Source organism: Mytilus trossulus, chromosome 12 (genome assembly GCF_036588685.1).
Source record: "Mytilus trossulus isolate FHL-02 chromosome 12, PNRI_Mtr1.1.1.hap1, whole genome shotgun sequence".
Classification (NCBI taxonomy): Eukaryota; Metazoa; Mollusca; class Bivalvia; order Mytilida; family Mytilidae; genus Mytilus; species Mytilus trossulus.
Genome location: NC_086384.1, coordinates 56,582,599 through 56,600,569, shown reverse-complemented (window position 1 = coordinate 56,600,569; position 17,971 = coordinate 56,582,599). Strand labels below are relative to the sequence as shown.

Below are 17,971 nucleotides of genomic sequence, written 5' to 3'. Positions count from 1 at the left end.
GTCATGTTTCTCACTTTTAATAATCATTTTGAGCTCAAATACGAACTTCAAAATTTGATATCGGACAAAATTGGGTTTTTTGGAGGGGTGGGCTTACTTTCAAGCTCTGAATCACGGAGTTCAGAGGACTGAAACCTTGACAAATACTGTTAACCTAAAGGCACATAACGGCTGGTCGTGTTTATTATCAAAATACGCCGAGGAAACGACTACTTCCGGTTGCAAGTCCAGTTAAAGTTCAAAATTGGAAAAATTCTGGAATTTTGGTGCAAATGACCTTCTTTACACTGATGAACCCAGATCAGTTTCACTCCGACCTAACAACTGTTGTGATAAAAGTGTTCACTGGTGTCCACGCTACATGTAAACTACAGATGGATGCATCTTTTAGCATCTCTCGGAATTACAGGTCGAGAAAAAGAACGAAAAAACGTTAAAATTGACGCTTTTTGCACCTGAGGACCATCTTTTCATGTTCCAACTGATTTGGATCATCCTGTTCTCGTTAATGCATTAGGACATGCATACATTTCGGTACGTGTATAAAGAACGCTTTCTGACACTAATGGCTTAGTCTTGCTATCATTATCACCCCCCAGTTCTCAAAAAGAAGCTACATGTAATCACATGCACATTTAATATTATTACCGGAACTTTACTTTCGTTTCAGTCCTTTGCCTCTGTATCGATAAGTTCCGAGCAATACGAAAAGAATTATGACGACATGCCAAACGCTTATTCGATTAAGACAGAGAAGATCGAAAAGTTTTCATCCCCACCTCTATAATTTAAGAACGAAAGGGCATTTCCAATTTTAACTATTTACGCGACGACTATGTAATAGATAAGGGTAAAATACGCACGCGATTTAACAGGATATATGATATATCGATGTTATTAATAATAAAATACAATAAAACCAAAATGTATATGCTGTCTAATTAATATGTATTTCAAAATCTTGAAACGTGGTACATTCTTACTTTTAATATAGGACGAGTAATCTTAGGCCGAGTTAACAGTATACTAGTATATAGCGACTGGTTTACCGTAGAATTTTTACCCTCCAGTACCTGTATCTATATGTAAATAAAGAGGTCGTTGAACCAGTGTAGACAATATTCGACGAAGTTGTCAGATATGACCGGCGTTTGGACTGTACTTTGCCGAAAGTACAACAGTTTGATGTTCAATGACAAATAAATTTACTAGCCCCTCGGGCTACCGCGCTACGGACATTTACTAGCCCGACACAAAGTAACTAGTCACGGGCTAGCGAGCTATTTTTAGTGTCGAACCCTGAGTGCCCTTATAACCTTGGAACAGTATACATGGTATGTCACATCCGAAATTAGGTCGAAAAAAATACTTCCTTAATTTGACAGTTGTAGGTAAATAATCCTACATTGTATTGCAGTAACACATTTCTGTGTCATAAACATATGTCTTGGGTTTTTCAAAAACATTAACACCATTAGTTTTTATTTGGGATTTCTATAGAATATTATGTAATCTTGAGGTTACATGGTGACTTAAGGTGGTATGGGTGTCTTCCTCGATCTTGGATTGTAAAAAACAGTCAGAGAACCAAAGGTCCATATTTTCAATCAAGCTAGCAAAATTTTATGCAGGAATGCAGATATTTAATGTGAATTTTCATTTAAAAGAACCAATTTATAAGATTATAACATTTAAATATTAATAGTTTTGCAAATATTGATTATTTTTGGTTCTTTTTAAATAACAGAGCATTTTCTGAAGGATTCTACATGAAATTTTTCTATTTTGTATTTTAGCCGGAAAAAAACGTACGGTGACCATATATTTTCTTTTGATATTCTCAAAACATTATCTGAAAGCCATCTTTTCCCTAAATATTGAACAATTCTATCATTTTGCTAAGTTTCTAATCATAAATGGTGTTTTTTCCTGTATAATCCATACAAATGTGTCATTTTGTCACGTCCTGTAGCTTGAGAAAATGCGCGGTGACCTATCATTTTATTATATTTTTGAACATATATCAATAGAAACTACGTTTTGGCAAAGTATGAACAAATTCTATCATTTTTATTTTAGACTCCCATACAACCTTATGGGCATACGATACAGTTTTGATCCTGTATTTACAAGTTCATGAAAATTTGCATATAGGCTATTTTTTACCTGATTAAATCAAATATGCAATAAAAAATATACCTTCATGTGCTACTTTCGAAGTTTTGTATATTTGCTCAAAATTCAGATTTGTGGCCGTAATTTCTTTTTCGAAAGCAAGAAATAACTTTTTTGTTATAAAAGATAAACACAAATTGTTTTTTGTTAAATAATCGGTAATATCTGTATTTTATAAATATCCTAAAAAAATATGCAATTTTTTATTCAGAAATAACTCATATTTATCAAATGTTCATGAATTGAGGAAAAAAACGTAATTTTTTACTGCATGTTTATCTAAATTAAAATAAATCCTCTATTTACAGTTTTATAAAATTTGGGTCACATAATCTCCCTGCAAAATACAACAAAATGCCGTTTTGAAAAATAGGGGTCCATGAATTCGTTTTCAAATTAAATCAGTTTGAATGATAAAAATCAGTCGAAAATGCATCTTTTCCCCAATATCTCACAGTTTGACGTCGCGAAAATAACAAATTACGTTAGCAACGTCATTACCTTCCCTGTAACTGTATCGTATGCCCTTAACCTTGTACACAGATAAAATAAGGGAGAACTTTGATTGGTTACCTTCCAATGATGGTTATTTTCTTAGTTACAATGAAATGTTATGTGAATTGTTTTCTATAGTGCTTGACAGGATAAAATTTTACTCATGGCAAGTATTTCTTTATTTGATAAGTTATTACAAGATACGTGTTTTTGAAAAGTGCAAATTTAACAAAGACTAATAGGGGGAAAGTAATGGTGGTATTACACCTATACGTTCCTTTTATAACCCAAAAACTTACCCACATCGCTGTACTCAGTTGTCTCGTTGAATAAGTGTAGATAAAGAATGATCAGCAGAATGGCTTGTTTAGATGTTCTCATTCTAGCAACCTGTTTAATATAAAAACACACCTTCCAATAAACCTGTTCCGTAATAAAAATGAGACAAAAGGTATACTAAATTAAGTAACGTCTAACTCATTGGTGTCTTTAGTTTAAAGAGTTATCTGTCCTAATTACAGTCTCCTCTATTCAGTAAAGAGTGCTGTAAACAGTTTTGTATTAAAAAAAAAACTAGGGGTTATTCCCCGACTAGAAATCCCTGTATGGCTGTTTATTTACTCAATTTGTGAAAAAGTTATCATGTTTTTTGTATTTGATTGTAAAAATCAGGTAATTAGCTTTCAATTAAAACAGATTGAATGATTGAAATAATTATAAAATTATATTAAAAATAAATATACATGTAACATTGTAAACATCATTTTTTTTTTGGCAGTGAAAATTGAAAACTTCCTTGCTTTATCTAGATTGCCTTAGCTGTATTTGGCAACACTTTTAGGAATTTTGGATCTCAATGCTCTTCAACTTTGAACTTTATTTGTTGTTTTTTTTTTAAACTTTTTTGGATTCGAGCGTCACTGATGAGTCTTTTGTAGACAAAGCGCGCGTCTAACTCTTGCGTATATATATTATTAAGTCCTGGTATCTCTGATGAGTTTATTTGAAATTTATTAATTGTGTTATTAACTTTATCATCAGGTCTCTTGATGTTGACTTTTGTTGTCCCCAAAAACTTAAGTCTTACACTGAATCTATACGTTTTGCTCTGAGACCAAAATATTGTCAAAAAATTATTAAAACAGAACTTGCATCAGTGGCGGATCCAGAAATGTTCATAAGTGGGGGGGGGGACTCACTGACTGACCTAAGAGGGTATCCACCCACGCTTCAATGATTTCCTATATAAGCAACCAATTTTTCCCATAAAGAGGGGGACTGGGCCCCTCCCCCTCTAAATCCGCCTATGTGCATTTTCAGATTCAGAAAGGGAATGGTGGAACACTCAGATAGCATGATTTTGCATCATTTGTTATATCTTCTTAGGACTTCAGTGGCTCCAAAACCCATAAAAAAAATGTTTGCCTCGTTCCTCTCGGCGAACGTGTTTGGCTCTACTTTTTAAAAAAAGGGGGGGGGGGGGGGGGGATACAACTAAACTTTCATAGTTTAAATGCATCATGTGCATGCAATATAGACGATTCATTTCTTCAGAAGAGAAGGATTAATTCTGATTAAATGGTACATAATGACTTGACTATACATGTATTATTTATAGTACACAAATAATTTTAAAATCGTATGCAAGTTTTCGGACATCATAAATATTAGCTGCGGAACCGTAGCTCTGACTAAGGTCATATGGTCCACAAATAGTCAAAAATAACATAAGGTCCTAAGAGCTACGGTTCCGCAGCTACATAAATATAGTTGTGAAAATAGATATTTTTTAAATCAGTCCCTTGCTTTATTGAAAATGAAAATTCTTGCTTCAATACTGCAGAAAAAAGATTACCTGTCCTCTTATTAAAATAAATAACCGATCCAAAACAAATCCTCCAGCCCCCCCCCCCCCCCTCCCCCCCATAATATCAAATGTCGTCTGAAATTATAGCAAAATCCTATATTGCGAGCCCCCTTAACATGCTTAAGGTGGCTGGGGCGTCTTAATTAAAACTGACAGAATTTTTTGATAACTTGTCAAGATAAAGCTTTTATCATGTTTTTTTAAAAACTGTATTAAAAAGTATGGGTCACCGGACTTTTTTTCACGCTACAGGTTGCGCAAAATTGTCAGATTTTGTATAGATTATTCATGGAAAATTAAATGTTGTGTGATAAAACGAAAACGTACTATAAGAACTTAAAGATAAAATGTGAGAATATTGCTCTTATAACATGCTTTCAAATAAGCAAAAGAAAAAATGGGGTCACCGAACTTGTTTTCTTGCTACATATCAAAATAGGTAAACACTTTCTATTGTAAAATTTACTTTATCGGAGTTATCTCCCCTTATTTGGCAAAGTTTGAAAAAATCTAATCAAACACAAACAAGGCGTTTTTACAAAATTACAACTAAAGTTATGTTTAAACACACAATTTTCTATATTTATATCAAAAGTCTTTAACATAATTTACATACAACTCTCAAAATTTGCACATTTCATCAAATATATAGACCAAAGATATCTGCTTATTTAAAATCCAAGATGGAGGAAGACACCCGAGCCACCTCATAGAATTATAGAAAAATCGTAAGACAAAATTTCCACGGAACGAAGTCAGTGTACCTAGTTCAAATAATTATGATGTACAGTGTACCGAGCCTAAATTAATATCCTATCCCGGAGTTCCGATAAAGGTCCTATCCCCCCTTTTTTAGGCCATGTGAGCTTTTCTCATCACTTGGCGTCCGTCGTCGTCGTCGTCGTTAATAATTTTTCAAACATCTTCTCATCTGAAACCACTGAATGGGTTTGAATGAAACTTAGCATGATTGTTCCTTACATTATCTTGCACAAAGTTTGTGCTTCGATTTTTGATCCGTCAAAAAACATGGCCGCCGTTACTTAAAATAGAACATAGGGGTCAAATGCAGTTTTTGGCTTATATCTCAAAAACGAAAGCATTAAGAGCAAATCTGACATGGGGTAAAAAAGTGCATTACTACATTAGGTCAATATCTATTAGCCTTGAAATTTTCAGATGAATCAAACAACCCATTGTTGGGTTGCTGCCCCTTAATTGGTAAATCTAAGGAAATTTTGCAGTTTTTGGTCATTATCTTGAATATTATTATAGATAAAGATAAACTGAAAACAGCAAAAATGATCAGAAAAGTAAGATCTACAAATAAGTTAATATGACCAAAATTGTCAATTGACCCCTTAAGGGGTTACTGTCCTTTAATGACAATTTGTTCATCATATTTGCTAACTTTAAAACATCTTCTTTTCTAAAACTACTCAACCAAATTCAACCAAACTTCAACTGAATAATCAGTAGGGTGTATTAAATAAAGTTTGTGTTTTATTTTCTATTTCGTTAAAAAAACATGGCCGTCATGGCTAAAAATAGAACACAGGGTAAAATGCAGTTTTTGGCTTATATCTCAAAAACTTCAGCATTTGGAGCAAATAAGACGACGTTAAAGTATTTTTTAGGTCAAGGTCTACCTGTCCTGAAATTTTCAGCCGAATTGGGTAACTGGTTTTTCAGGTATAATGCCCCTGAATTGATGATTTTAAAGAAATTTTGCAGTTTTTGGTTATTATCTTGAATATTATTATAGATACAGATAAACTGTTAATAGCAAAAATGTTAAGCAAAGTAAGATCTACCAATAAGTCAATTTGACCAAAATTGTCAATTGACCGCTTTAGGAGTTATTGCCCTTTAAAGACTTTTTTTCACAATTTGTTCATCATGTCTTACTTTAAAAAAATCTTCTCCTTTGAAACTGCTGTATCAATTTTAGCCAAACTTAGGCTAAATGAGTTTCAGAGTATCTTGTATAAAACTTATATTTTATTTCCTGGTATGTAAAAAACATAGCTCCTATTGCTAAAATAGAACATAGGAGAAAATGATTTTTTTTTTGCTTTTGAAGAAAATAGGACGATTCAAAGAACATTTAAATAAATTGAAAAGCCAAAATAATCATTGATGAGGGGGTATAGGACCTTTATCGGGACTCCGGGAGCGAGTGTTTTTTAAGCTCGGGATTTCGGGATTAACCCTTTCGGGATCCGGGAATCCTTTTTTTCTGATTTCGGAACGTCGGGATTTACTTTATTTAAATTCGGGACCTCGGGATTTCTTTTTTTTTAAGTCCTGGATTTCGGGACCAGGACCCCTCCTATCCCCCTCATTGATGAGAGATTTAATCAAAAAAATTAAGGTGAGCGATTCAGGCTCTTGGGAGCCTCTTGTTTCCCCTTCCCCTTCATCACAGTAAGGAAGGAAAAGGTAGGGTGGGGGGTTTCAAAAAAATTGACGCCTGGTTATAGAATGAAAAAATATACATAGCAGAAGCTTTATGTCAATGGATGTTTGAGCCTGAAGATCTATAAAAAAAGACGTAACACTATATTCGCCGTCACGTAAAATTGGCACCATGATTTTTGTCAAAATTTTCTAAAATATCGACCGCGTTTACTCGAGATCATGTTTTTCAATAAGCGGGATAAAAATCCAATCCAAATATATACTACTGTCCTACCTTTTATTGTGTTTGCACAGTATAATCCTGACCTTCACAAAATCCAGGATTATTTTGTATGGTGGAATCCGACATTGTTATTACCGGAAGTGTTGCCGTGGAGTCCACGTGCTCTCAATTTTCTTGTGTCTCTCGGAGCTGTGCGTCATCTCTATGTAAAAAGCGCGGGAAATCGTATCATCAATGACAATGATATTACCTGGAGAGTAACGAATGTTATGTAGTAAGGGATCCTCATAGAAACCAAGATGGCGGTTTTACAATGAAAACAATCTTGAAAAATGTGAAGGTCAGGATTATACAGTGCAAACACAATAAAAGGTAGGACAGTAGTATATATTTGGATTGGATTTTTATCCCGCTAATTGAAAAACATGATCTCGAGTAAACGCGGTCGATATTTTAGAAAATTTTGACAAAAATCATGGTGCCAATTTTACGTGACGGCGACTTTTTTTTATAGGATACAAAACTTAAACATATGATATAAAGTGAATTTAAAATTACCGTAGCTAAGATACGACTTTTGTGGAAACGCTAGCCTGAAAAAAAATCGCTGCCTGTGCATTTTAACAAATGTAATAAAAAAAAAAAGAGATGTCTTACCGACTAGAACCAGGTTTAATCCACCATTTTCTATTTTGAAAATGCCTGTACCAAGTCAGGAATATGACAGTTCTTGTCTAATCGTTTTTACACGCATTTTCAATAAGGGGGTGCATTTGCGATATTTCAATATCGAAAATTTGAAGGAAAACAAACCCAACAATTCATGCTGATTTTGTTTCATTGATATGTTGTCTTGCTCGATATAAAAGCATTTGAACAAATAACAAAGGGTTTTCGTTTCACGATTCGCCAACTACAAGCTAAAATACTGTTCTAAAACTAGTTTAAAATGTCCGTTACGCTGCAGGTACTCCAATAGATATTCAAGTGTTTTTATTTTACGAATATCCTCGTTTGAATAATGGGTGTGATCGCTTAACATATGCCGTAAATGACTTTCCCGTTTCAACATTTACCTACTGTTGTACTTTTTCACTCTTTTCTCACTAATTCAAAATTGCATATCTTTTTACAGAGTAAAACTCCTGGCAAAATTATTTAAAAGGTTGCGTTTAATTCCGGAATATGTCAATAATCTGGATATTTTGTAATGACAAAGTTATATGACATCCTGCAAACTGACATAGTATCCAAAATGTGAAAGTTAATCAGTTAAAAAAAGTCAGTGTTTAGTAAAACCCATATATTTTCCGCAGGCTTATGAAAGTAACGAACATTTTCTAAAAATGGTTAAAAAATTAAATACAATCTTTTTTGTATTCTGAAGGAGAGAGTGTTGAGAGATGTTGGGAAAACGATGATAAAGTGCAGCATTATAATTGAAACTTGATATATATCTGAAATTAAGGACTTCCTGGTGTTTCGACCAAAACGAAATGTACGTTACTGTAGTGACACAATACAGAAACACATTTTCTTGTCAATTTCAGAATGAAATATAGCTACTAAAAGTTAAAATTTGATAGAAATGAGAGTATATTATAGACAATTCAATGAAACAACATGTAAACTTTAATAAACAGAAGCAAGTAACGAACATTTCAAAATTTTATAATCTTCTGCTCAAGTCAATTTTTATTACTGTAAAGTTTCTCAATTTTTGCTGCATCATCGGGGTTTACTTTAAGCATTCTTTTCGATTTCCCGGAGGGTTGTGGATTTGATATCTTGCACAAAATGTCCTTACGGTCAACCCAAATGATATCAGACCTACTTGGCCACTGGAACATTGCTTTCTTCTTTTCTAGAAAAGAGATTTCAATGGTGTTATCTTCAATATCGATTGTTTTTATTTGACCGATGTACCATTTATTTAAGTAGATAGCAGCCACGTAATCTGCAATGCTATAGTCCATTTCTGGATAGGTTTCCCTGGCTTCATCTGCAACCTCTGCTGTTTCACCCTCTTGAGTTCCGGTCTTCAAAACTGTTTCCAGCTGCCAATTTTCACATGTAAATTCATCTGACAAACAGGTTACGCAATAACAACTTGTATTACGAACAGCAACTACATCATTGCCCTTTTCTGCTACAGCATGTAATTTCATCGTACCTGGTACCGGACGAAGCTTTTGTTCAGATAAAAGTTTGCTTTTGTTTTCACATTTGTCTTTTGGCAAGAAAATAAACTTGATGCTCTTTAGGCTACATGATTGTGATTGTGTCCATGCAAAGAAATCATGTGGGTCTTGTATTGCGACTTTCCCAGTACGCACCGCTTCGTCTGCCATTCGTTTACTAGTACCTCCAATCCCATCGCATGGGCCTTTCCCATGACCGGCCTCCCAATAGTTCCACTTGGCCCTTATGCCGTAATCGAGACTGTGATTGGCAATAGCATTAAATATTGCTTTATTGCGATATTGAGATGTCGGACTATCCGTCCAGTAATGGATACATTCTACAGTTGGAAGAAGTTGTTTTATCTCTGGTATAATTAGGTCGATGATGGATAGTACAGTTGCTGAATTGTGACCCATCTCATCTGAGATTACTACTATACTTTTGTGTAGCAGCTCATCCTCGTCAACCTCGTAGTAAACTACAACGGGATGTATTGTCACGCTAGTCTGATTCCAATAGGCAGACTGGATCTCTTCCACGGATTTGCACTGATAGTTTTCGGCAAAGTCCATATGTACAATGCAATGATTTTTTGGTAGATTTATCTTCAATTCTTTCATTTGTGCATATTGTGTTTGTATTCTTGTTACATGGTCTTTGAATTCGTTCATCTGTTTTTCGAAATGAGCTATAAATCCACTTTTGTCAACTGTGCTGTCTACAACTTTCATTGTCATTTTTGTTCTGCCCTTCTCTTCTACTTTAACTCTTTTCCACTGACTAAATACCACATCACTGGCCTCTGTATTTTTCATGTCTTGTATAATCTTTTCTTGTTTTTCAACTTCTTTTTCTGCATTCAAAGAAACGTCTATTCCTAATCGTTTTACAGCTTTTAATGTAAATGACATGTTTTGGTGTTTGGTACATAAACATGTGTCTCTTCTTATAAATGATGTCAGAAGAATATTCTTTGGACGAAGTCGTGTAAAGGTGGTAAATGACAGCTTCACTGTGGGATGCTCCATCATAAATTTATGGTACAAGTTTGAAAGGTAGTCTGTCAAGATTCTTTTCTGAACTTTCTTAGCATCTGTTTTAACATAATCTGCCTTTCCTGGCATAACTCTAGAGTTTTCATCCCTCTGTAGAAATCTTGTTACATTGTATCTATACTTTCCCATCTCTCGAATTCGATAAAACCTTTTGATATTGATGTCTTTAGTTGCTACTTTTGCTAGTTTATTTCTACTGAGTCCTATTCTTTGTGCTAGTGTCTTAATCATCCTGTACTTTTTCATGGTTTTACCCGAGACAATGTTTCTTACTATCCTAGTTCTCATTCTTGCCTGAGTCGATGTTCCCTCTCCTGCTGATTTAATTTCATTACAAATTGTATTAGCGAAAAGTAATTCTTTTCTGACACTGCTTCTCTGTTCAGCTGATAAGTTCATTTCATCGAGTTGCTGTTCAGTTTTGGATCTTGGTGTACTTGTGTTTTTGTCAGTTTTTTTTCGTTTCACTCGTTGCAAAGAGCGAGCAGTTGTTCTGTACTTCCTCTTTAAATTTTCATGCTTGGCTTGTAGACTTTTCATTTCGGCCTTTATTTTAGTTAATTCTTTGCTTATTCTCATTTTCGGACCATTGGCTTTCTTCTGGAATCTCATTTGGACCAGCAGTCTATTTTCAGTAGGAATGACAGACGATGTTCCACTTTCATATCCACTTGTGGAGGGTTCAATCTGCTGGTTATTGGCATGGATTAATTCTAATACCTCTTTTTTTCTTGCTCTATAATGTTTTAGATAATCTCTGTTATATTCGTTTCTTTGCCTCCTCTTTCTTTGAGATAATTGACTACTAGGTACATAATTTTGTTTCCGTCTCTCTCTTTCCTTTTGAAGATAAGCTTCATTGTTTTTTTCTTTCAGGCGCTGTCTGTATTCTCTCTGAATCTGGGCCCTCGATTTGACCATTCCTGTAAATGAAAGATAATTGTATGTAGATACGGGTTCAATGATATACATAAAAAGCTTTCGGGGAAGTCGTTGAAGTCTTTAGAAATATTTATTTAGTAAACATTTAAATTTGAATACAAAATTTCATACGAGGTAAGCTAAAAATTATTTTGAAATGTTCGTTACTAGAGACGAAATGTACGTTACCACTACATATGTGGGAATTGTCCTACATTTTGAATGCACAAACTTAAACGTGACGATTGGAAACGTAGTACTGTCATCACATTAGTAATTTCTTCAAGAAATTGCATTCAAGTTGCATGCATTCTTTTGAAGCAGGTAAGTTATCATAGACGTGATAATTTTCAATACAAAAATATTAGAAAACGTCTGTTTCTGTAGGATTCAACTTTTTATTAATTTGTTATGTACTTTTATTTATTCAACTGACATACAATTATGCAATGAAAAGTGATAAATAGACATAGTGATAGTTTTAAGACAACATTAAAGAACTATTTCAATGTGTATAAATAGTAAAAAGTTCGTTACTTTATATAACGAACATGTCACAACTACAATGTCATTGATTAACACATTTTAAGACATCCATGTCAATTACGATGTATGACCATATTGTTTGGGTTATTATGTAAACACGGTGATATAATATTTCATAGTTGTGTATTTCATAATAAGAAATGCGTAATAATGTAAAATGTAAACGTACCTTATAAATGTGGATCCTTCTCCTGTCAAAAGTGTATAAATGAATGAAACTGTTTTCGTTTTAAATAAATGGCGGCAGTCAACTCATCCAGCATCCCATACTTTTATGTAAAGCTATCACGTTTTGAGTCTGTTTCGTATCCTAGGTAACGAATTTGTCAGTAACGTACATTTCAAGTATACTGAAGACCTTCAATTTAAGAAACCAATAGAGTTTATTGAATCGAAAAGGTTTATTTTTCTAGAAAGGATAATATACAGAATTACCCAGTGCTAATCGGAATATACTGAGGTTTAACTGAGAGAAGTTTTTAGCAGTAACGAACATGTCATAACTACGTTTTTACATCTAATATCTTCCCTTCCGACATTCCCAGAATCTGTTAACTGTACAATACAGAAAATTATATCTGTCTTGATTTGAGTAACTTTATCAACAAAGTTTTATTCCCTGTTTCAGCTCAAGTTTGATCATGTATATATATATATATTAAAAATTTCGACGTATTTAAGTTGGCGTAACGAACATGTACCTGCTTTTTGTGACAACCCTTAAGGAGTATGCTGTCATGCGTTTTCGGGAGATTGACGAATGAAAGTTTTTTCCCTGAAAGATATCACCAATTCCTCAACGCTGTGTAACTGTAAGGGATAAAGAAATGCACAAAGAGGCAACTTTCTAGTGATCAACACCTTATTTAAGATTTGGCGACAGTAACGAACATTTCAATTTGTTGATTCCGTTACCGAAAATTAAAAAAAAAAATTAAAAATTCTGATAACATTTTTTAATTAAAAGAGTGTTGGTCCACATGGATTAAAAATATACAGCAAATAAATCTGATACTCATACAGGAATTCGTACACACACCGGCGACAGCACATGCACCCTCTTATTGAAAATGCGTGTTTAATGCGTTTTGTTATTTGATTTTGCCATGTGATTATGGACTTTCCGTATTGATTTTCCTCTGAGTTCAGTATTTTTGTGATTTTACTTTTGAATAGGCCTACCGTCCAAATTTTTCTTCAGTGTCGTCAAAGCACTGTATTACCCATTGTTTATGACGTCACATATTAAAACACCTTGTGACGTCTTTATGATATCTGTATCTGTAAACGGAATTATCTCCTTCAAAGGAGCACTTCTTTTCAGAATCGATTAAAAGCCCAAGTTCAAGGCTCAGACTTATTCCTATGTAACTTGTGGGACTATATTAACAGAGACTTACGATATACAGAACGTAAAAAAGAATACGTCACGTGGGGTGCATGTTGGCTTTTCGTTTGCTAGAACTGAGGTAGGGTCATAACTTTATTTCAAAAAGTAAAACTGTAACGGGTTAAAATTATTCAAACGTAAAATAGATAAACATATATACTACAGTATCACTTAGTTTGAAAGTCCGACACCAGGGTTAATTGATGATCACTGATAGAGTGACACATAAATCAGGGCGTTAGGCAGCAACCATTTGATTTTATGGGGGGGGGGGGGGGGCTACCTTTTTTTACAGGAAAAAAAGTTTGTTTCCAGGTTTTTGTGAAAAAAATAATTTGTTTTGGACCCTGAGAAAAAAAATTGTTTGTTTCACCCTCAGCTGCCACTATATGTAATGATATGTAATGCTAAATTGAAAGAACTGAATCGGTTTGTCTCTAAAAAAAATAGATTGTTCTTCGCCGAAGGCGAAAAATATGTTTCACAGAAAAAAATACATACCCCCCCCCCCCCCCCCTCGAAAATCAAAAAGTTGCTGCCTTAGTTTTTCTCGTTTGAATATTTCTTTGAAGTAACGCACGGCATTAGTGCCACTCAGCGTTATACGACGTTTCAAATAAAATTGCGATTTTGACGTTGTTCCAAAGAATGCTTTATTTTTTTTCAGCAATAGAAATTTAAAATAACAATTTGACTATGATGTGTTTTGATATGATTTAAAACTTGTTTTGTGTATAATTCATCCTCTTTTGTTTTCAAAACTCTGAAATTGGGTTTGAAACTATGAGTGTAACAAATGCAGGAAAAAAACGAAAATACCTCTTCAATCTCAGCCCTGACAAGCGTGCTTAATTGCGACATATCACATTGTCTATCGATGATAATAAACTCGATGTCTTATTTTCTAAATTTCATTTGACTATCAATGATTGTGTCTTATATGTATCAGTTTCTTCTATTTCTAACATTTCAGCAATGGTCTCTTTGCCTGAAGAAGTCTCCCTTAATTATCGGCTTGAGAAATTGTCAATTTTTCGATTCATTACCTCTATCATACTTTTCGATATGTTTTGTAGGTAAAATTATTGAAATATTATTCTAAAGGGGGCAATGTAGGTCTAAAGGGGGCAAATATTCTTATAAAGTGGGCAATGAAGGTATTACAAACTAATGTGAGGTAAAATTAGCGAAAAATTTAAGTTTTAAGTAGAAACCACCTACATCCACTAATACAGCAATCTACAATCACTAGTGACTGACTGCTCCACCTACATCCACCCATACAGCAATCTACAATCACTAGTGACTGACTGCTCCACCTACATCCACCCATACAGCAATCTACAATCACTAGTGACTGACTGCTCCACCTACATCCACCCATACAGCAATCTACAATCACTAGTGACTGACTGCTCCACCTACATCCACCCATACAGCAATCTACAATCACTAGTGACTGACTGCTCCACCTACATCCACCCATACAGCAATCTACAATCACTAGTGACTGACTGCTCCACCTACATCCACCCATACAGCAATCTACAATCACTAGTGACTGACTGCTCCACCTACATCCACCCATACAGCAATCTACAATCACTAGTGACTGACTGCTCCACCAACATCCACCAATACAGCAATCTACAATCACTAGTGACTGACTGCTCCACCTACATCCACCCATACAGCAATCTACAATCACTAGTGACTGACTGCTCCACCTACATCCACCCATACAGCAATCTACAATCACTAGTGACTGACTGCTCCACCTACATCCACCCATACAGCAATCTACAATCACTAGTGACTGACTGCTCCACCTACATCCACCCATACAGCAATCTACAATCACTAGTGACTGACTGCTCCACCTACATCCACCCATACAGCAATCTACAATCACTAGTGACTGACTGCTCCACCTACATCCACCAATACAGCAATCTACAATCACTAGTGACTGACTGCTCCACCTACATCCACCCATACAGCAATCTACAATCACTAGTGACTGACTGCTCCACCAACATCCACCAATACAGCAATCTACAATCACTAGTGACTGACTGCTCCACCTACATCCACCCATACAGCAATCTACAATCACTAGTGACTGACTGCTCCACCTACATCCACCCATACAGCAATCTACAATCACTAGTGACTGACTGCTCCACCTACATCCACCCATACAGCAATCTACAATCACTAGTGACTGACTGCTCCACCTACATCCACCCATACAGCAATCTACAATCACTAGTGACTGACTGCTCCACCTACATCCACCCATACAGCAATCTACAATCACTAGTGACTGACTGCTCCACCAACATCCACCAATACAGCAATCTACAATCACTAGTGACTGACTGCTCCACCTACATCCACCCATACAGCAATCTACAATCACTAGTGACTGACTGCTCCACCTACATCCACCCATACAGCAATCTACAATCACTAGTGACTGACTGCTCCACCTACATCCACCCATACAGCAATCTACAATCACTAGTGACTGACTGCTCCACCTACATCCACCCATACAGCAATCTACAATCACTAGTGACTGACTGCTCCACCTACATCCACCCATACAGCAATCTACAATCACTAGTGACTGACTGCTCCACCTACATCCACCCATACAGCAATCTACAATCACTAGTGACTGACTGCTCCACCTACATCCACCCATACAGCAATCTACAATCACTAGTGACTGACTGCTCCACCTACATCCACCCATACAGCAATCTACAATCACTAGTGACTGACTGCTCCACCTACATCCACCCATACAGCAATCTACAATCACTAGTGACTGACTGCTCCACCTACATCCACCCATACAGCAATCTACAATCACTAGTGACTGACTGCTCAACCTACATCCACCCATACAGCAATCTACAATCACTAGTGACTGACTGCTCCACCTACATCCACCCATACAGCAATCTACAATCACTAGTGACTGACTGCTCCACCTACATCCACCCATACAGCAATCTACAATCACTAGTGACTGACTGCTCCACCTACATCCACCCATACAGCAATCTACAATCACTAGTGACTGACTGTTCCACCTACATCCACCCATACAGCAATCTACAACACTAGTGACTGACTGCTCCACCTACATCCACCCATACAGCAATCTACAACACTAGTGACTGACTGCTCCACCTACATCCACCCATACAGCAATCTACAATCACTAGTGACTGACTGTTCCACCTACATCCACCCATACAGCAATCTACAATCACTAGTGACTGACTGCTCCACCTACATCCACCCATACAGCAATCTACAATCACTAGTGACTGATCATGACTGCTCAAGGTAAAACAATATGTTCCTGTTCCGCGATCAACCTTAGAGTTATGAATGATTGCAAATATCCTACAAATTAGAAAAATCTACAACAATATTCTTACACCCCTAACTTACGCAGGAAAGGATTCATATTGCATACTATGAGTTTATAAGATATTGAAAACAAAACGTTATTAATTTATTGCGTTCGAAGTGCTTTTCTGGATTTACCTTCATCAGGAACGCTCAAAGCCAAACATTTGAAATCCGAAGATGTATAAGTACCGAAACCGTTGAAGAGCTGTATGTCAAACATACCTAAAATAAATAGTCAAATTCATCTAAAGCCAACTTTGCCTGAGGGAGTTGAAACCTTAGTTTCTTAGTAATTTATAAATTTATAAACGGACAAATTTTAGTAAAGTTTGTTAAATCATGTCAGTACCGAAATACTGACTACTGAGCTGATGATACCCTCGGGGACTGATAGTCCACAAGCAGAGGTATCGACCCAGTGATGTAAAATATTGAAAACAACACGTTATTAATTTCTTGCGTCCGAAGCGCTTTTCTGGATTTACCTTCATCAGGAACGCTCAAAGCCAAACATTTGAAATCCGAAGATGTATAAGTACCGAAACCGTTGAAGAGCTGTATGTCAAAAATACCTAAAATAAATAGCCAAATTTATTTAAAGCCAAATAAAGCTACAGTTATAAGCTACAGCCCCAAAAACAGAAGCTGAAGATCAAATTGAGCGAACATTTTATTTTGATTCTGTGTTTCTAACCTATGCAAACCTTTTAACAAACTAGACATTAGCACTTGTTGATCTATATAGCAATATCAGGTAATACATATCTCAACTTATCCTTTAAAGACATGGTGCTGGTAGTTGTGAGAAAAAGAAAGAAAAAAACATCACAAAAATAAATAACCCTGTTTGCTATGGCATGGTATTGGTTGCAAAAATTCGATATTTTTCATTTTAAAAATCCAATATTTGATATTTAATTCGTATAATTATTCTTCATTAAAATGCAATATTTTTTCATTTGAATGGTATATTTTTTCATTAAGGGAGTTATACTGTTTGAGGGGTATTATTGAGGTACATGAGAGTTGTTTCATTGTAAAGATAAATCAATTACCGAAAGATTGGTGTACTTTTATTCGTGAAAGGGGCAAGGGAAAGTAATAAAATGTTGCTTGAAACGAACAATTCCCGTTAGCTACCTTGTGTTTTTTTGTACTGGTATGGATAGTAAACACCATATTGACAGAAACAAGTGCCTGTGTTTTCATCAACTAATTGAGATGTAACATTTTATCGTTTATGCTTTAGACAATAAATTCTA

General features: G+C 35.3%; 2 protein-coding genes across 2 annotated transcripts; both read right to left on the bottom strand.

Moving 5' to 3' along the window:
- Positions 1–8,869: 8,869 nt before the first annotated feature.
- LOC134692609 (uncharacterized) lies at positions 8,870–12,470 on the bottom strand. The gene is made up of 2 exons (XM_063553068.1): positions 12,057–12,470; positions 8,870–11,343 (listed from the first exon to the last, which is right to left on the bottom strand). The coding sequence occupies exon 2, from the start codon at positions 11,339–11,341 to the stop codon at positions 8,870–8,872; it is 2,472 nt and encodes an 823-aa protein (XP_063409138.1). The 5' UTR covers positions 11,342–11,343; positions 12,057–12,470.
- A 2,002-nt stretch (positions 12,471–14,472) lies between these two features.
- On the bottom strand, positions 14,473–16,395 carry LOC134692608 (uncharacterized). The gene has a single exon (XM_063553067.1). The coding sequence runs from the start codon at positions 16,393–16,395 to the stop codon at positions 14,473–14,475; it is 1,923 nt and encodes a 640-aa protein (XP_063409137.1).
- Positions 16,396–17,971: the final 1,576 nt, after the last annotated feature.